Source organism: Colias eurytheme, chromosome 8 (assembly GCF_061535395.1).
Source record: "Colias eurytheme isolate Ceu_HAF_F1 chromosome 8, ilColEury1 Martin Lab GWU primary, whole genome shotgun sequence".
Lineage (NCBI taxonomy): Eukaryota > Metazoa > Arthropoda > Insecta > Lepidoptera > Pieridae > Colias > Colias eurytheme.
The window spans coordinates 9,779,692-9,800,824 of NC_142987.1; the positions used below are offsets into that span (position 1 = coordinate 9,779,692).

Consider the following 21,133-nt stretch of genomic DNA (forward strand, 5'->3'; position numbering starts at 1 on the left):
TTGCCTTAATTAGGGCATGAAATGAAAACACAGTATATTAAATTTGTTGTAATCATTTATTTAATATAAAATAATAAAAAAATATCTTTAAAATATTAGCTAGCGGTCCGTCCGCCCCGGCTTCGCCCGTAATATTTCGCAACAAAAGGTAGCCTACGTTCTTTCTCAGGGTCTAAAGATTATCTGTGCCAAATTTCGTCAAAATCGGTCCAGTAGTTTATGAGCCTGTTCATTACAATCAAACAAACAAAGTTTTCCTCTTTATAATATTAGTGTAGATAACAATTATAATTTTTATTATTTTTTCAAATTAAGTTCTCAGTAAAATCAGTCATCTAAATCAAATCAGTAATTGTTACTTTTACTTTAAATACTAAGTATTGGTATTTTGAGATCTTTCTCTTTATTAAAGAGTCTTTAATACTTTGGATTGGTATTTGTACTTAGAAGAATAATCGGTCTCTTTTAGGTACCTCTTATATAAAAATAATAATTATTATTACACCCAGTTCCAATCTCAACATAGATAATCAAAAATTGTTTCCACCAGCGTGGGTCAAACACGGGTGAACCAACGCTTTGACAGCGTCCGTCAAAACGTTGCCGAGGAAAACGAAGTTAGGCGAGCGTGAATGTGTGTAAACTAAATTCACTTCTCTTTAATTGAAGCATGTTCAAGTTTTATTTTCACATTTTCATAACAAGTTTGGTACATCAGGGAAGGAGCTATTTCTTCGCTTCCACCTTTTAATTGTACTTAGCGGGGCCAAAATAAGACCTATCTTTATAAGATGCCTGTACATTGATGGGGACTTATAATATAAGGACAAGCAGAAATTTTTTTCAGAAGTTTTCCATTTTATTTGTCGTTTTCTCAGCTGCATTTTAGTAAAGATTTTAGCATTCTCACTTTTGTATTCAAAATTGTCTATATCTATAAATTTTTTTCCTGACATTTTATTTTTCATTCTTTTAATAATTATATTGTTACTTTTTATTTTCTTTACATAATATGTCATGCTTTCTTTAAGTTTAAGAATGGTTTTTTGCGGAGACTCAGACAAACAAAGATCCTTGGTTTTTCTAGGCATACTAAAATTGTTCTCTGGATCTGTTGGTTTATTAACCCATTGAGACCCAAGCGGCCCGATTGGTCCACGACACAATAGATTTTCTATTGTGTCTGTGGTTCCGGGGCCTGAGTTATTAATGTTCCCTTCTCCAGACTGTAATTTTCTTTCATTGCTGGACTCTTCTTCAGGTGTTTCAACTTTTATATGTTCTGGTGATATAGCACATTTTGGTACAGCTGTTTTTTCCAGTACTGGTCGAAACGCTGTGTTCTTTTTTATATCACAATGCTCAAAATGGACTTCACAGATATATCTGTTATATAGCTCATCGTCTGTCAAGTGGCTTAAATTCATGTTTCCTGCAATAAAAAAGGGTTTTTAATCACCTGTTGAATAAGGTTACAGTGGGAATAGAAATAAATTTTTTAATATACATAATTAAGTATTGTAGAAATATACGTACCAGCATTTTCAAGCCATAGTTTCAGTCGACTTTTATCTTTTATAGGGAACCGGAACATTGAATAATCATAACTGGTGTTATTACAGCCAAAGTAGGTACATTTACGCCCAGGCGCCATGGTTTTCAATGCAGACAGATTCCAAACATAAGGCAGTTCACAGAGTCCGGGTGCACAGCAAAAGTCGTCAATCTCGCAAACCGAGGTCCAGAAGTATAGGCCAAATCGTAGGAAAGCAGTCACGGAGTCCAAAAGACGAAGCAGGGGTCGTAGTCAATTGAGAAATTGGGATCATCCAAAAAAACAGCGCACAAGAAACAACACACCAACCAAACCGAAACAAACAATTCCAACAATATATATTAGTTATTACTTGCTCTGTGAACAATATTACTTGCTCTGTGTCCTGTGAACCACACAGCAAGTAATCTGTGAAGAACACAACAGCGCGCGAAACCACACGCGAACGGCGAAACCTACGGACTTTGCTATGGGCGAACCGCGAAACGCAATCTGTATCTGTCAGCTTTTATTACCTCTTTGCTGTCAGGCGTCAGCTGTCGCCTGTCAGGCCGGTTCAGTGTGACCTACAACAAATTTTAAATTCCTCCCAAAAAATCGTTGCTTGTTTTCGGTTGTATATATAATAATATTATCTGCAATGCCTGGGAGGGATGATTTTCAGAAATATAGAAAGTATTTGATTAAACTAAGAAAAAAATGACTTGTTTGTGTTGTTGCTCGTTTTAATTGTTTTTTTATATAATTACAAAAAAAAATTAATGCCACTGCATGAATGCACCTTTGAATGAGACTATTAAAAACGTAAATGGTAAAAACAGTAAAAACGTCTGTAGTGCCATCTATATTGATCGTTTAGCATCGCCAAATCGGAGGAGAATTAAAGGCGGAAACATACTTACGTGTCGTGGCGTGTCGTGGCGCTTACTGTCGTGACGGTGAGTGTGCACACTATAATGTCGTGTCGTGGCGTACTCTGGCGTTATTTCTGAACAGTACTTGGCGAACCTTTGCAGCGTTCAAACATAAATAATGTTTTCTTCTGATTCGGATAGTGATTTTGATGAAGACCTTCAATTTCTCTTAGCAATGAAACTTCTTAAGAGCAAAAAAAAGAAAAGAAGATACTCGGTTCACCCTATAAACAGAGGGAGACAAGACAAAGGTGAATTTCATCGTCTTGATGGTTGATGAAATGATCCTTGTAATCTTTACACTTAGAATCATATATAACTTTTCTTTGACGTACGAGTTCTATGAGATCGTCAGTCATTTTTAAAATTAAAATTTAATTCCCGCTAGATGTTTGCGCCACGAGCCACGCGCCAGTATAGAAACACATTTGTCTGTTGTGCCGTGTCGCGCCATAACCCCCACCACCGCTCTGGCGCAATCGGTGGCGAGCAGTCCGCGCCACGACAGAAAGCGTTAAGTCACGACACGACACGCGAATATGTCCCTAACCATATTAAATGTATGAAACCGATATGCTCCTGGCGCGCCACGACACGCCACGACACGTAAGTATAGGTAAACCAGAATCTGATGGCAATTAGGGAAATCAAAATTTTGAGTGTGCAACCCTAGGGAAAATGGACTGAACGATCTTGATACTGCTTATTTTTTAGTTTGTTCTCAATATCATTAGTCACATTACATAAGTGGACAAAACTGTACTTAATAATGAGATATCCACTTAATATTATGTAGGTACATACTTACATGTATAATATACATATTACTTTTATACAGGTAATACATATTATTATTTACACATACCTATATTTCTATGTTCATTATCATTATGCCATGTGAAAATATCGATGTTATATCGATAGAAAGCTAGACTGCTTATAATTTTTTATAAAATAAAATAAAAATAAAATAAAACTATGTTTGTGGGGTGCGTGATAATTGATATTAATTACACTAGGTACAGTACCTTTGGGTGATGCACAAATAACCACACACTCACAGTTTTAACGTTTATTATCTCCACACAGAAGGAGAGCCACATGTTTATTTTCGTAAGTATTAACAGATACACACATTATAAAATTGACTTGGACAGCTTGGACTTGACGAATAGCCGTATTGGAAACTCCTGTAATAAGTTTTCATAAAATTATATTCCAATCAACAAACAATATTATAGTTAGTTACCTACATATAATATTTTTTAATTGAAAGTATCAAAGCGGGTAAGTCCAATTTACCAATAAAATCTTCTAAATGTTTGACTGTGACATGTGTTTGACCCTTCTTCATCTAATATTTTTCTATACACATTATAAACAACACCTCTTGCTTGTGATCACAGCGGCTTTTTCGACATTTTCGAAGATTTTTTAGACAAAATCCTAAAAATTATTTATCAACTGCAAAAAAGACAAATAATTTGACAACCAATTTGATAGTTGTCAAATAAGTTGCCACATGAAAATCTTTAATTTCTTAAATATAAATATGCCATCAGATTCTGGTAGACCTATATGTTTCCGCCTTAACTTGTTTACAGTAGTTTCATGACGTTTGATGACGTTGAAAAATAAATAAATAGGTAGTAAAAAATTATAAAAAATAATGAAATTGCAATTTAATCTAATTTTATTTTTTGTTGGTTAAAATTATGCACTTAGCGGCATCTTTCGGTAGTGGATGGCATTAATTTTGTTTTGTATGAAATGAGCCAGACATGCTTTAGCATGAGGTTAGTACATTCCCCGTGTGGGGAATGTTGTTCAGTACGATTCGTCCTCTGGCGCCGCCTGTGAATACGGGCGGGTCATTGTGAGGTCGAATCGTCCTGTTTATGTATTTGGGGCACAGTATAGGAGACCCCGACTTAGAAATTTTAAACCTTTTCGCATTTTGCGAAGACTCAACCGACCTGTGTTTGAGCAGCTTGGCAGCGGGTAAGCAAGAAGTCTCGCGGTCACCAGTCGGCATACCGGTCAAGCTCAGTTTACCTATAACCTATTGTGTAATATAAGAAGAAGTTGTACATACACAAACTATTACAACAACAAAATATTTTGATCTAAGGAGTTGCCATTTTCGCCTTTGTTTAGAAGTCAAGACCGTCAACTCAATTTCAATGAGATTGCATAACTTACTTCACTTACTTGACACATGTCATTTTACAATCGACGAAATTGCTTACTTATTGACGTTTTAAAAAATAATGTAAAAAATTCAAACATATGTCCATTTCTACCAAATATATATTTTTATTTTAAGGAATCTACCTTCATTTTCGTAGTGATTGTGAAAAATTTGTCTTGGTCTTGTATTTTAACAGACTTTAGCAATGTCAGCTCGATGGACGAACAAAATGGCTATTTTACAAGATTTGGCTTACGCACAAGGAAGTGTAGTACCTGTTGATATTGAGAATCCTTTATCGTACGATGAAAAACCACCAAGAGAAGTTTGGGAGGAAGGTATGGACAACGTTACAAATGTGAATAGTTATGACAGCAAATTATAGAATTGTTTTTTTTTACATTATAGTGATTATTGATAATGGAGAGTAGCTAGGAGTACACAGCTTGAATGTTCACAACTTATGAGACTTGAATTAGGTTAAGATTTTTACGCGATCTTATATTAATTCCAATTGCAAATATTTTAGATACTGAAGAAGAATTTTACAAAGATTGCATGGCTAATGGGGACTTCAGCAATGGACCAGATATTGGAATGATACAGCAACTTCTGGAAGTGGTAATTAATAATTATATTATATATATTACACTTTTTTGTATAGGTATTGATGCCTGCAGTTATTTTTTTTAATTTTATACATTGATTTCAGGTTCGTAATGCAAATGTAAGTCCTGATCTAGAAAATAACAATAGTGTTATTGAAATAAGTAAGCTGAATATAAAATCGCATGAACCTCTACCTGGTCCTTCTGGTGACCATGAACCAGGACAAGAAAGCAGGCAAGAAACTCCCAAAATAACTCCTCAAAAGAAAAGAAATAGAAACGCGGCAATTGTGTCACTGATTGAAACTTATGGTGACCAAAATTGCATAGAACAAAATGAGGCAGATAGTACAGACCATAAAAACATGAAATTATTAAAGCCAACTGATTTTGTGCTGAAAAATGAGGAAATTACACAAGATATAGGGACTTGGTTGCCAAGAAATGAAAATAGATTAACATCACCGGCGAATATGTTTAGAAAGAAGATACCTACTTCTGATAGTGCGTCTATGTTTAAAAGGAAGATTCGTACGCCAGTTCAAAATAAAACAGAAAATGATACTAGCACACAAGTATTTGTACCATCCTCAAAAGCTAATGAATATTATGAAAAATATATTGAGAGAAGTAAAACAAGGCAGGCAATAAAAGAAGATATTTGGACAAAAGCAGAGAGGATGATGACGGAAATTGAAGAAAAAAGGTATTCTACTAGTCTTTTATTTCCTTAATAACTCAGTCCCTGGAACCACAGACACAATAGAAAATCTATTGTGTCTGGGACCGATAGGGCCGCTTGGGGCTCAATGGGTTAAAAGGAAGTTTAAATTCTGCCTATAGATCATCAAATTGTTTTAGATAATAGTTTTCTGCATTACAATATTATACAATAATTTGGAAAATCCAAAAGTGCACGCCTCATAATTTTTTTTTTTAATAAATATTTATTAATTATTATTTTTGTTTATTTAATAACAATTAAACCACATCGAATCAGACCCTGAAAAATGAAAGGGTTCTATTCCTGAGCATACTCAAGCGTAAGAGAAAAAAAAAGACTCGATTAGTAAAGTATTTCGGTCGCTATCGTGTTAACAAGAAAAAGGATCCGCACATACAGACACACGGACGTCCAAGACAGAACTTTTTTAAACTGTTTTTTAACTAGTTTAAATAACAAAAATGACATCAAAAATATCATGAACGTTAAAAATAGTGTTTTTTCTTAATATGTGTGTGTATGTATTATCTTACAAGTGCAATGTATGATACATAAAGACATTTTAAGTTTGAAAAATCAGATGTTTTGCGCGAAGTGACAGTAGTACCCCCCTCAACGCTTCGCTTATTAGGCGTGCAATTAATTTTATGTTAATTATTCATGTCTTACGGTTTACCTACATTAAAGTTTTATTATTGTGATGAATAAAAAATTTTGCTTTGAAATTATAAATATATTATCTACTATAATTAAAACATTGTTTTAAACATCTATTGGAAAAAACAGCATGATTTTTTATATATAATATTTTATATTGTTATTTTCAGAAAACGAGAAAAAGAGGAGCTTGTGTCGCCTAGCACGAAATCTCCAGAAACTGTTAATGAATCAAATTCAGAATAGTGTTGGTATTAAACAAAATTACATGTAACTGTAAATGTGATATTATATTGTGATGTTAAGGTATTGAGTCAAACATGGGCGTAGCTAGCCATGGGCACAGGGTGGGGCAAAAAAAACCGGCCAAGTGCGAGTCGGAGTCGCGCACCGAGGGCTCCGAACAAACCTACTTTTTATTATGTTGTAACTCTAAAATGTATGTTTTAGCAATTTTTCCTTTATCTGTGCTATTATAGGACATTGCTTTTAACCAAATTTCAAGACTCTGTGTTCACGGGAAGTACAATTGTAGGTTTTGATTCCCTTGCGAATGTCGAAATTTGCGATAATTTGCAGCATAAAACGGCTGTATCTTTTGATTGCGTTGGCTTATAAGATTGAATTTTTCAGTTTTCTAAAACAATAATATGATTCCTTTTTACCATAAAATATAGGTACTAAACATGTCTATGTAAATGGAAAAAATAAACCATTTCAAATTCTAGACATAACTCAGTAAATAACGCAAAACCTTGCACTTCCGATCCAATTTCATTTTTGTTTTAGATTAAGGGTCACTTATTGACCATAAAAACACAAAATGATGATAGATCCAGGTGGAGCTTTGCTCGTAATCTTATAGTTTTTGATCGATATCGCGAAAACTATCCACTTTAGGGCAAAAGTTACTAAGACTTTTTTGTAGAAAGTAAAATTTCGCATCTTTTATACTTTGTAAACTTTTTTGTAAAACTTACTGTTTACGGTTTATGGCCTATTTAATGAACCGATTTATCGTTTTTGGCTAATAACTCGTAAAATCTTGGATTAATCAATAAAATGCATACAGTATGTAGTTTTTAGATCACTTTTATTCTCTACAACTTTTATTTAAATTTTTGTTCTAGTGTCCATATTTTTTGAGTTATTCTAGGTATAATGTAGAAATGCTCGGCGGGTGACGTGACAGGCCAAAAGTTTTTTTTACGGATGTAATGAAAACGAAAAAGAAATTTCCAATGCAAGCGGATTTTCGCCGTTTCCGAAACGGCAAATTTTTTAACCGACTTCAAAAAAAGGAGGAGGTTATCAATTCGGCCGGTATGTTTTTTTTATTTTTTTTATGTATGTACACCGATTACTCCGAGGTTTCTCAACCGATTTACGTGATTCTTTTTTTGTTCGATGCGGGATGGTGTCGAATTGGTCCCATCAAAATTTTATTAGGATAGGCCCAGTAGTTTTTATTTTATGAGCATTTTTGTCTGTATTTGTAAATGTTGCAAGTGCAAGTTTGAAGTTGGTTGTTTTTAACGCAGTTATCACTTGTTTTTACTTATAGAAAATTTTTTATACATTTTTTGAAATATTTTCCTTTCATTTTCATTTATTTTATGCTTGCATCCGAATATAAAATAACTACTCAAAGTTGTACGAAATATATACGAAACATACATTCCTTCAAATTTTCTATTTTTCGCCCGGAAATAACTCAAAAAGCATTAGAAAAAAGTTTCAAATAAAGTCAATCTTTAAAAATGGATATTGGATATAATATATATTATGCATTTCATTGATTAATTCAATATTTAAAGAGTTACTTGCCAAAAACGATTAACCGGCTCATTAAATAGGCCATAAATCGTAAACGGAAAGTTTTACAAAAAAGTTTAAAAGGTATAAAAGATGTAAAATTTTTCTATAGTCTACAAAAAATTCCAAATATTTTTTGCCTTAAAGTGGATAGTTTCCGAGATATCGGCCAAAAACTTTTATTTAAGATTGCGAGCGAAGCTCCACCTGGATCTGTCAGCATTTTGTGCTTTTATGGTCAATAAGTGACCCTTAACCTAAAACAAAAATGAAATTGGATCGGAAATTAAGTGCGAATTTGGCTAAATAAAAACAGCTTTATTTAATGGGGTAACAAGTACTTTTCTGTCACCAAAGGAGGTTAAAATCATGTAACATAGAAGCGCAAGCTTTTTGTTTAGATCGCATTTTTTGTGCCGTCTGACAACTTTCGCATGAGAATTTTTTAACGGATATTAAGTTTTGTAGTCAGTACCTAGATAATTACTTTTTTTAGATTTGGTTAGGTACCTTCCAGGTCAGAGCCAGGGTGGGGCAAGCGCCCCACCCTGCCCCACCGTGGCTACGCCCATGGAGTCAAATGAGTTATTAATTGGACAGAGAAGTTGAGACAAGCTTAAACCAAAAAAAAAAAAAAAAAAATTGGCTCACTAACATTATTTTTTTATTATTTTTTATATTGGGTAATATTACTAGTATAATTCTATATTGTCTGTGAATATATCAAAAAGTATGTTTTATGTCCAAAACTCAAATACTTTGTCACTAAATGTCCAGCTTCACATAAATAATCTTATAAGATACTAGGTTTCCGCCCGCGGCTTCGCCCGCGCAGTCAAAGAAAAACCCGCATAGTTCCCATTCCCGTGGGATTTCCGGGATAAAACCTATTGTATATACATATATGTATAAGTTATTCCAAGATAAGTATGTAATATTGCATTGTTTTTCTAAGGAACTTGCATGATATTATGTATCACATTCAATACAGGTTAGATGTATTAAACCGATTGAAAATATTGAAATTGTTATTATTTATTTTTAGAATTTTGTGTGATCTGTCTGTAAGGTATTAATGAGGTTTAAACCAAAAATAAGGCTTCTTTCAACACATAAACTATCTTTAAGATATAAACACTCCATATCTATAAGGATTAGTATATTATATTTATGTACCTAGTATTAGTATATTTATATATATTTTTAGTTATATAGTTACTACTATTTTGTATGTATTTGTATATAGTATATTATACTAGCGGTCCGCCCCGGCTTCGCCCGTGGTACATATGAAAAATAGATGTTGGCCGATTCTCAGACTTACCCGATATGCACAGAAAATTTCATGAGAATCGGTCCACCCGTTTCGGAGGAGTATGCAGACTAACATTGTGACACGAGAATTTTATATATAAGATAATATGTATGTATGTGTGTCTTTAGTTGTATTAATATAATTAGTTTATTATAATGTATTGTATGTTGTGTGTATCTTGTATATGCATTTTATTGTATTATATAATTACTTCTACTCAATCCAATAATTTTTTTTTTCTTCTGTTTCTCAATTTATTATCTCGCTTCTTTGCCTTCTCCCCGTGGTTGCCTGGCAGAAATCACTGCATAGTGATAAGGCCGCCCTTTGTGCTTTTGTTTATTGTAAACTGTTATTTTATGTATCTGGTTTATTGCACAATAAAGTGTTAAATAAATAAATAAATAAATAAGCTATAGCAAAAGTGTCGTTGCAACTTTTTTTCCGTCTAGCCCCCTTTCGCAACGCGCGATAAGGAATTTCGTTCCAAAACTATGTTCCAACATTGTGTAGTTGTACAAAGTCGACTAGCTGCTTGACCCGGCTTCACATGGACGCGGTATAAAAAAATATATAGGTATACTAGGTTTCGGCCCGCGGCTTCGCCCGCGTAGTCAAAGAAAAACCCGCATAGTTCCCGTTCCCGTGGGATTTCCGGGATTGCGTTATTTTCCCGGGATAAAAAGTAGCCTATGTCCTTTCTCGGGTATCAAAATATCTCCACACCAAATTTCATAAAAATTGGTTCAGTAGTTTAGGCGTGATTGAGTAACAGACAGACAGACAGAGTTACTTTCGCATTTATAATATTAGTATGGATATAGGTTTATATAGAAGATCCTTAGAAGTCCTAATATAAAATTTTCCAAGGTAGTTATACTGTTTAGCTTTAGGTAATTATTGTGAAATTTTTTCACAATTATTAGTATTCAACTATTCATTTGAAATGTAACAAATTTTTGAAGTTTTATGTAAGAGTACTTGAATTTAAAGCTGGAATGTTGTGCTGTTTAGAACAGATAGACTTATGGAATTTTATTTTACAATTAAAATATTAAAATGAACGTTGTTTTCTTTACTGTTTGTTTGTTTATATGTGTATGTATATGTATTCTAAGGCTGAATTAATATCCAGTAGGTACACGATCGCATTATACCTGGGTTGAAAGCAAAAACTTAAAATACCTACGTAACGTATACAGGGTGTAATCGTTAAGTGTGCACAAGCGTTTATTCCGTAACTATTACAGAATATATAAAAAAACTTTAACCCGATATCGAAAGTACTTAACCTAATGAGTAAAATGGCCATAATAATTTTTTAAAAATAAAACGAGAAATATCCAAAAATGTTACATTAAACGCTCCCATACATTTTATTTCCCATACATTTTGTATTCATAGCAGATTTTCGAAGTGATGTCCTCATTGTGCAATACAATGAGGAGCTCTATTTACAGTTTCTAAATGAACTTCCCTCCAAATTTGCGAAGTAATTAAAGCAGAAAACCAAAAAAAGAAAGAAAAAGCTAAAATCTTTCATATTAAATGTACATGGGATATTCGTATCTCATACAAATCTATGGGAGGGTTTCAAATTAATTTTTTAAGTAGATATTTCTCGTTTTACTTTTAAAAATTTATTATGGCCATTTTACTCATTTCGATATCAGGTTAAAGTTTTTTGATATCTGTAATAGTTACGGAATAATCGCCTGTGCACACTTAACGATTACACCCTGTATAGTGTATACCTACACTAACCCATGTAACTTACGAATAATGTGCCTTTCCACTACTGAAAAAAAAATGTTGTGTGGTTTTATGAAACCACGGTAAAAGTGAAACTGTTCGAACGGTTCCGAACACTGCTTTGTGTAGCGCATGTCGCGTGACGGTCGGCTGCCGAGTAGGTATACCTACTCGGCAGCCGCGATACACGCGACATGCGCTACACAGACCAAACAGTTTGTGACGATGTAATAAAAGTTTCACTTTAAAAATAAAATAACCTTTAAATACGTATGTATAGGTATCCACATAACCATATTGTAGATGGAATAGGATGTGTTTTTTTGATAAGAGCGGAATATACAAAGAACCTTAACATTTGTCTAGAACGGTCATTGACATTATTCAATTTTCATTCACCCTAGAGATCATTTATTTATTTATTAAGGCTCATTAGCAGCGTACATCGATGAAATTACATAAAAAATACGCAAAAAATGTAGAACAGGATGGACAACCAATAAAAAATGAGCACTGCATGCACAACAACACATTCAATACATTCTAAAATAATCAGTTAATAACATTGTTAATAAGTAAAAATTTATTAATAATAAGTAATAATTTAATTATCATTATTCATTATTGTATACGTAGTAAGTATATTATTATTAGTCTGTGATATTATCCTCAATCAATCATTGAGGATATTTTTGTAAACTGTGTGAATTAAAAATATCAATATCGCCTAAGTAGTGCCTAAGTATATATGTATCTATGTACTTTAAAATACGAAGTATCTTCTTTAATATTTTCTTATAAACAAGTTTTTAATCAACTTCAACCAAATTTGTGAAAATTCATTTATATAGTAGGCTGTAGCAGAATCTAGTAAGTAGGTAGTAACTTAATAAAAAGAAATCACTACGCTAGAATCATAATCCTAATGCAGTCGAGTAAATAAATTATCTCACAAGTCACGACGTCGCAAAACTATTAAGTTTTACAACCAATGATATTCACAAGAACGGTATTAATTGAAGATATCATACACTTCAATATAAATCATTAGGTACAAGCAGTCATTTCCATTTGTTAGCTCTCAACTGACGCGCGCGCTTCTAAATGTCAAACATTTTTATCCGATGCATTGTTCCGCCAGATATTCAAAGATAGCGGGTAGTTTTAATTAAGGAAGCAAAATATTTTGGTGGTAAGTTTAATTAACGTTATTTTAATGTTTGAAAAAGTTAAGATACAGAGGTAATTAGAATTTAGAGTTTGTGGGTTCATACTTCATAGTTCAGACTATCAAAATATCTAACGAAAAATTTGCGACTGGTTTTGGCGTGGAGCCACTTCAGTACATACCTACCTGCTACGTAAAAAAATCATCTATATATATAGTAGGAATATATTATATAATATATAATATCAATTATATTTTCATTTAATATGTTCCTATAGGTTGTACGTATAATGTTTCATGTGTCAATTGCATAAAACAGGCATATAATATAGTCTTATGTATCATTGATTTAAATTACTTAACTTGCGCATTATCTATTTTTCTGAATGATCAAAGATAAATCATCTGTTGTAATGAAAGCGAGGGGATCTATCGTAAGATATTAAACTTTTATTAGATAGCATCCGTCATTATAAATGGGTCACTCAATGCATACCTACAATTTTTTTTTATTGGAATATTAGTTATCATATTAAACATTATTTTTTAATCATTTGTATTTCAGTAAAAAATAAATTTTCATTATTTTGTTTATTGTTGTTCTTATCTGTCGAAAAAACAAAACACGGAAAACATCTATGACGTGTTGGTGACATTTTAATTAAAAAAAAAACATTACTAATTATTGTAAAACATCTGTAGGTACCTTTGATTTTGGCGGGAACTCGGATCAATAACATTTTTTTAGTGTACAATTACACGACAATTACTGTGGTACAACTTTATGAAAGAGTCACGAGAGATCTTTAAAATTAGTTGCCTAATCATAATTAAATGCTATTTTTCAGTTAAACCATGGTCCACGAAAACATACAAATTGGATTGGAGAACTTGAACGAAACGGTAAGGAACATTATTATATTAACTTTAAATTTCATTAAGCTTATCATATTTTTAGTTTGAACTATTTACTAGTTAATCTGTGGTTTAGTAATTCTGTAAAATTGCCGCGATTTCGTAATAAAATTTGATACATACTGTGCTTTAAATCCTCGTACCTAATGATACAAAATAAGATGTCACGATAAAAATGTCAGTGGCCTGACAAAAAGGACAATTAAGTCAATTGATTGTTGACGTTACGATGTGGTTATAATGTTCATTAGGTTCGAATTCTGATAGCTTTTTGTTTATGTTATTACCACAGGTTATTACCTAAGTTGATTTTCAATAGGTTTAAAAACAGATGATCTGGACTGAAATGATTGTACATGGCGAAATGCGTATTTTAAATTAATAAATTTATAATTATACTTACATAATCACTTGCAGTTTTTCATTTTCAACCTATTCATAGGCCTTAACGTCTATCACAGACGATTTAAATATATTCCACCTATTAGAACTTTATATAGGTATAGAGATTTATGATTTTCCTTTATATAAATTGCCATAATTGTAAAAATCAATCGCTTATTAATAACACGGGTGTTCGCATTTAAATAAGCCACTTATTATTCTTATGGTAGTTACTTAATAAAACTTGTTTTAAATATGTTTGTTTTATGATAGTATAGACCGTACTATAATTTATGAGTAAACGGTGAAATAAATGGTCGAGTTTAAATAAACTTTGTAAAAATATAGACTAAGAAAAATATCAGGCCTTCGTAAATGCCTTTGACTATAGATACACGATAATTATTTTTAGCTTCTTATATTATATACTAGCGACCAGCCCCGGCTTCGCACGGGTGCAATGCTGATACTAATTAATACACTACGGAAAAACTGTGAACGTTGTATATAAAAACATAGCGGCCCGCTGCCGGCCGGCCGGTACCGCCGCAAACGCTACGTCCCGCAATTTTTAAATCTGTAATATCTTCGAAAATATTCACTTAAATTATACGGTGTAAGGGCAATATAGATCTATATTAAATGAACAATGTATTCAAGGTATTTAATTGGTTAAGGATTAATGCTGTAAGTATTGGTTAAAATAGCATCGAAAATTAGCCATTATTTGTCGTAAAAAGTAAATGACAAAAAAAAGTTATTGTGGGTTATCCATAAGAGAAAGACATATACCATCGCGGACTTTTCTGTAGACCTTTTCAATGTGTATAATACTTAGTACATTATTTTGATAAAACTCGTAGGGTTCAGCCTGCGTTTGCAATGTAAGCGGAAAAAATGTAATTTTTTACGACATCACATAAGAAACCTCAAAAATAACAGTACTTCTCCACTATTTATTGGATGTTATTATACATATAAACCTTCCTCTTGAATCACTCTATCTATTAAAAAAACCGCATCAAAATCCGTTGCGTAGTTTCAAAGATTTAAGCGTACAAAGGGACATAGGGACATAGGGACATAGGGACATAGGGACAGGGAAAGCGATTTTGTTTTATACTATGTAGTGATTGGCAACTTTTCCTTAAAACGTACCTAACGTACTTATTAACTTAAGAATTTAAAAAACAGCACCCATTTAAAATAAATATTGGTAAAGCACAAAAAATAAGATATATACCTATACCAAAAGTTTCGATTATATTTTAATTCAGGTTTAATAAATCACTAAAGAACATCGTTTTTCGCATGCTTCAAGTAGTTGTTTATTTTTCCAATTTGCTAAGAACATATTGTATTTATTATGGAAGTGTGAACCATGCTCGATTAACACATGATGTGGTTGTGTTTGAACCGTGACTTGGTATTTTAAGTCAACTATATGCGGTACAAACATACACACGGAACCAACATGGCTCAGTTTTGTTGAAAGACACATTCAAAAATAAATAAAACGCGAAAACTTTATTAACGATTTCAATCTTCACATCGATATAGTGATAGCATGTGATAGTATTTATTCTTTAATAACTCAGGCCCCGGAATCACAGACACAATAGAAAATCTATTGTGTCGTGGACCGATCGGGCCGTTCGGGGCTCAATGGGTTAATACAGGGATAGTTGCGTTAATATGTTAACGTAACCCAGGGTCCTTTCCCCGAGCGCTCTGGGTATGCCTAAACTAAATGCATTCTCCACTATAAAAAAAGGTAAAAAGTATTAAAAAGTATAAAGCAAAACAGTTCATATCTCTAGTAGATACCCATATATTTAAATAATATTGCAATTATATTAACGTTACATAATAAAATCTTGTATTTGTGTAAGGGTGAATCAGATATCAGGCATATTATTTCAAACGACCAACAAATTATAAAGGTGGTAATTACAAAGATTAAAGGAAATATATTTCCATAAATATTATGTAATATTATACCTATTCAGAAACTGTTTATTATGTAGATATGTATTAATTTCATTTGGTTAAAAATAGCGCAAAAGAAATAAACAATTTTTACGTAACTAGTACATAATATTTACTTGAGCTAAAATATATAAGCCCCTGTTTGTATATACTCCACGGTCTCCTAATACCTATTATATTTCAGCTAAATAGATTCGATAGATAATAGTCTTGCAAATTAGTGGGATTAGCGTTCCGCCCGTGGTAGGTACATATTTACGTTTTCTCTACATAAGAACTATCCTCGTACTTCAAGGAATACCTATAATAAAAAAAGAATTATCGAAATCGGTTCAGCCGTTCACACGTGATGCCGTGACAACGCAAAACGGGTTTCATTTTTATATACATATATAGGGTTCAATTGTTCAAACCCATTATCAATTTGTGTAACCATTGCTCTTGTAACTATTTCCAATCGGTGATGGAAACATTATGATGACGATGGTGATGATGATGATAATTTTATCAATTTCTTATTTCAGGAGACCAATAATATAAATGGACAAAAGGAGGTTCGTAAAGGCAACGTCACATATGGTATTGATGATATACCACCATGGTATCTTTGCATCTTTATGGCTCTACAAGTAAGTTCTATATTAATTTCTATATAGGTATCTTAATCATTTTTATCCTTCTATATTAAAGTTAGAGCATGTTGGTTGAATGCTCTAAGATATTAACAAATATTATGGTATCCATAGAGATCTAGAGAGATGCCAATCGCTTGCGCTGAGTACGAAACCTGTGTCACACCCCGGACACTCCATACAAAATGATCGTTTTGACAGTCACACTGTAGAGACTGCAAATGTGTGTGTTAACGCTTTATGGTTGGCACATTTGTGACTAGCGTAAAAAAAAATTCGCGTTTTTCTGATGAAATACATCCGTAAACAGCACAATATCTAACCATTTTCTACGAAAAACGATAATCACAAATCCAAAATAATAAAATTACTTTAAGTCAATTTGATTAATGTTGTCAATCTTCGTTGCGTATCGTCCTTGCAGAAAAATATGGCCCATTTTATGTCTGATCGCGCGGGGGTGAGGTAAGTTTAATTTTGGCGGGAGGCGGAGAGTGTCCGTTCTGTAGCGTTTAGCTACTATTATGTATTCTGTGCCTGTGTCTCATTACAAATTTACGCACACAACTGCAGTAAACAAAATCAAAACAATACTTCGCGTTGTGTGCGTGTCATCACACAAAAATATGAGAGCGACTATTCGTTCGCACACTAGATTGTAAGTGACGTACGTATACAGCTTGTTCTTTTTTTGGGCATATTGCTGCGACACCGGCCCCGCCCCCTAACCATATCTCCCTTTAGTTTCTGTGATCTGTGATGGTATCTATTATGTAATAAGGATCATTATAAGGTATAGAAGGTAAATAGATTTTACATTATATTGTTACACGTAAAATACATTGTCATTTAACTTGTTCTCGTATGTAATATAATAATATCTTTACCTACAAACTTAAATTTGACAAAAATTAATTTCAGTTTATCCGTCAATGAAAATTGAAATTAATTTTTCAGTTTAAACTTCCCAAATTGTTTATTTTTCAACAACATTGAAAAAATAAATTAACTTAAACAAAAAGTATCGACTGTAAAAACTGAAAATTCACAATCACGAGATGGACATAAATTGTAAATGAAAACAATAAATAAGTCACGAAGTGCAATTTTTAAGTAAACAATGTGCAGAGAAATAATTTCAATTATTTGTGCAAATACATTGCTTGTTTGCAAGTGGTCAAGTGGAGCTCACCTTTATTTGACGCAATGGATTTTATGCACTACTATTATTTTATAAAAAGTCTGTTTTAAATAAATGGCTGGTATAGCTGTGCCCTCAATATTAAAAAGGTCAAAATAAACAATACATAGTCTTTATTGTATTTTAGATTATAAGCTATTTCATTGAAAAAATTTCATAAAAACTGAGAAAAATGTGAAAGGTACCTACACGGCCTAATGTAAAATTGCGAAATTTGACAAAAAACATAGTACCTATGTAATTATGACCAAAGTCTAAACCTCATTTTTACTCGTATTATTTTTCCTGAAGTTTTTACAACAAATGATGTCCCTACTTTATCTTTCAATCTTCTGTAATAATTTTCAGCACTACCTAACCATGATCGGGGCCATAGTAGCGATACCGTTCATCCTGTGCCCCGCGCTATGTATGGAGGATACCGACCCGGATAGATCTAATATTATATCCACTATGATTTTTGTTACAGGTAAGAAAATATGGTATTTAACTTGTCATTTTTAAGTTAAGGAAGCTATATGTAGGTAGTAAACTGTAAAATAGAAGTTATATCTGTGGGTACACATTGACTAAAAGTCATTATTTTTTAATAATTCTATGTAGATAAAAGAGTCGAAATATTGAAATGCTACTACAAGGAATGCCAAAAAAACTTACATACATACATATAAAATTATAACTCTCTTAGTGCAATCACCTTAAAAAGATAAACCCCTTTCCCAAAAGATTACTGAAGATAGATGACTTTAGAAGGCTTGAGTTTCATGATTTCAATGAGATAATAATATGATATTATCACCTTATCATAATGAATAAATACCGCCTTCTCAAGCGTTTGAGATAAACCGAATAGATTTTCCACTGAGGATTTTCTTTATTATGTTTAAACTGTTATCTTTGATATGCTTTGTTAAATACGTAGATAATTTAGATTTTATAAGATTACGATGCACGTGTTTTCTATGCTATTTTGCGTTATTTTTATTGCATAATATAATTAAAATTTTGAGAAATTCGGAAAATAGCTAAACTTACGAACCAATTAGGGTTCATAAGTCGATAAAAACTGCGACGTTTTGAATTTTTGCTATATTTTCACAAAACCATAAACTACTTATATAAAACCAACTACTTGTTAAAAAATGTAACCGTATATGAACATGTTTCTGACAATAGACTAAAATATAAAAGCAATTTCTTAATGTAAGTTGTTGTTGGCTTAACTTTACTTCAATTAATAGACTAACAATATTATCGCGGTAGATTCCGCTTGGAAAGTCTCTGTGACCTCATTCAGAGTATCAAATTCCGAATTATTCATTTTGTTTGTGACTGATGGCTCCCCAATGATGGAAGATAGGGCGTGCTTTGTCACTAAAAAAACATTTATATCGCGGCTTCAAATACGTGTTTAATTATAACATAATACATATTACGTATTAAATAATTATAAGGTTCAGAAATTGTTTCATTATTTCTCTATTATTATCATTATTCCAATTACGCATAGAAATATAATAATTATTAAACTTGTATCTATTTAGTTACGTAATATTCCCACGTCCTGAAAGGTCATTACAGTCACATAGTTCAAGTGACGGCTACTTATTTCTCCTATTGTTTTTAACCTTCTATATTATATCAAACGTAACTAATATTATGAAATTTTGAAATTAGTTTTCGAAGCAAAGGTTACTATTGTTCTTCTTCCCGTCCATCCAGTCCATACCTGGACTACCAGTCGAATAACTATTTTACATTTATTACAATATTAAAACCACAATTAACTCTAAAATAGTTTAAATGGTTTCATTTATATCTATTTTTATTTTCATTTCATTTCAAATACATAGTATGAATTATTGAAGATATCATGAAAAATACATAAAACAGCAAATATGACTTTAAAACCTGAAAATCAATAATTCAGGGCTCATAACCTGGCTACAAGCGACATTCGGCTGTCGTCTGCCCATAGTACAAGGCGGGACTATATCCTTCCTAGTGCCCACGCTAGCAATACTCGGTCTCCCAGCGTGGAAGTGCCCAGAACAAGCCACGCTGGCTGCTATGAGTCCAGAAGAGAGGAGAACAGTCTGGACCAGTAGGATGTGCGAATTGTCTGGTGCTATTGCTGTTTCTGCGCTGTTTCAAGTGTTTGGAGGTAAGTTTTTATTAGGTTTGAGTGTTTCACTTTAAATCTGTTAGTATTTTGAAAGGTAATATCTGTAATTTTTCTAGAACATTCATTTAATATACGATTTTTTAATTTTGTGCCTGTGCGCGGTTTTTTCGCGCGCGTCCATGTTTGTATCTATGTACATAATAAGTATATGTTTAAAAGCGTTTGTGCTTTTACTTAATTGTGCGTTTACGTCTAGGCTACTTCGGCCTGATCGGCTCGTTGCTCCACTACGTGACGCCACTCACAATAGCACCAACAGTAGCACTAGTAGGTCTCACGTTATTCGACCATGCAGCGGCGGCGGCTTCGCAGCAGTGGGGGATCGCGGCTGGGTAAGTTACAGGACATTACATTATACTACGCTACACCTCGCTACACCACGCTACACCACGCTACAATAGGTACGCTACACCACGCTACAATAGATAGGTACGCTACATTACGCTACGTCACGCTACGTCACGCTACGCTACGCTACGCTATCACGCTACATTCGCTACACTATACTTCTCTACGCTACGTCACAGCTATACGCCAAAATACAAACAACGCATCATTGCATATTGAATTGCTTGAACTAAGCTATACACAAAACTTTACTAAGTATTTTATTTTTATAAAAATTGTAAATAGTTTTGAAATCACTAGATAGGTAGCAAGTTTATACGGATGTCTTTCTTACTTACCTATCTTTACTATTTTTTAAAGAGCTACATTTTTTAAAGAATTATCCCACACCATATTTACATAATAATTTGGAAATTGTATAGGAAAAGGAAAACTTTATGAACTAATAATGAAATTTACAAATTATCCACACGATGTTACAAACGTGATTAAACCGGTAGAACCAAAAAGTTTCCCGACATGTGACATCTATTCACATGGGAGGCCTGTGGGCTGTGGCCCCCGGGCCCCGGAGCGAAATATACTGATTATGATTTCCAATAACCTTTTCTATTATTAGTATATACATTTTAACCGACTTAAAAAAGGAGGAGGTTCTAAATTTCACCGGTATATTAGTCAAGCACTAAGCACTTAGTACTAAGCCCGTGCACCGATATCTAACGTATTTAGAAATAGCACATCTAAAAAATATGTACCTAGTACTTAATTAATAATATA

The 21,133-nt window shown here is 32.8% G+C and overlaps 3 protein-coding genes across 4 annotated transcripts in view; 2 read left to right on the top strand and 1 right to left on the bottom strand.

Annotated features, from left to right (window-relative positions):
* Positions 1-37: 37 nt before the first annotated feature.
* Positions 38-2,033, bottom strand: LOC149906732 (uncharacterized). Its single transcript, XM_090104903.1, has 2 exons — positions 1,537-2,033; positions 38-1,432 (listed from the first exon to the last, which is right to left on the bottom strand). The coding sequence occupies exons 1-2, from the start codon at positions 1,652-1,654 to the stop codon at positions 696-698; spliced, it is 855 nt and encodes a 284-aa protein (XP_089961029.1). The 5' UTR covers positions 1,655-2,033; the 3' UTR covers positions 38-695.
* A 2,647-nt stretch (positions 2,034-4,680) lies between these two features.
* On the top strand, positions 4,681-9,483 carry LOC149906733 (uncharacterized). The gene is made up of 5 exons (XM_090104904.1): positions 4,681-4,998; positions 5,190-5,281; positions 5,373-5,974; positions 6,820-6,960; positions 9,038-9,483. The coding sequence occupies exons 1-4, from the start codon at positions 4,866-4,868 to the stop codon at positions 6,893-6,895; spliced, it is 903 nt and encodes a 300-aa protein (XP_089961030.1). The 5' UTR covers positions 4,681-4,865; the 3' UTR covers positions 6,896-6,960; positions 9,038-9,483.
* Positions 9,484-12,605: 3,122 nt separating this feature from the next.
* Positions 12,606-21,133, top strand: part of LOC149906734 (solute carrier family 23 member 2) — a 48,035-nt gene continuing 39,507 nt past the window's right edge. For both annotated transcript variants that reach the window (XM_090104908.1, XM_090104909.1), the window contains exons 1-6: positions 12,606-12,723; positions 13,548-13,602; positions 16,512-16,616; positions 18,169-18,289; positions 19,751-19,984; positions 20,202-20,337. In XM_090104908.1, coding sequence (XP_089961034.1) covers positions 13,555-13,602; positions 16,512-16,616; positions 18,169-18,289; positions 19,751-19,984; positions 20,202-20,337 — 644 coding nt within the window. In that variant the 5' untranslated portion in view covers positions 12,606-12,723; positions 13,548-13,554. The remainder of the gene's footprint in view (positions 12,724-13,547; positions 13,603-16,511; positions 16,617-18,168; positions 18,290-19,750; positions 19,985-20,201; positions 20,338-21,133) is intronic.

Excerpts from the sequence above, each read along its gene's own strand:
- LOC149906732 (XM_090104903.1), bottom strand. The coding sequence starts at position 1,654 with ATGGCGCCTGGGCGTAAATGTACCTACTTTGGCTGTAATAACACCAGT. Across the intron at positions 1,433-1,536 it reads ACTATGGCTTGAAAATGCTG|GAAACATGAATTTAAGCCAC; the intron begins GTACGTATATTT and ends TTTTTATTGCAG.
- LOC149906733 (XM_090104904.1), top strand. The coding sequence starts at position 4,866 with ATGTCAGCTCGATGGACGAACAAAATGGCTATTTTACAAGATTTGGCT. Across the intron at positions 4,999-5,189 it reads AAGAGAAGTTTGGGAGGAAG|ATACTGAAGAAGAATTTTAC; the intron begins GTATGGACAACG and ends CAAATATTTTAG. Across the intron at positions 5,282-5,372 it reads TACAGCAACTTCTGGAAGTG|GTTCGTAATGCAAATGTAAG; the intron begins GTAATTAATAAT and ends CATTGATTTCAG.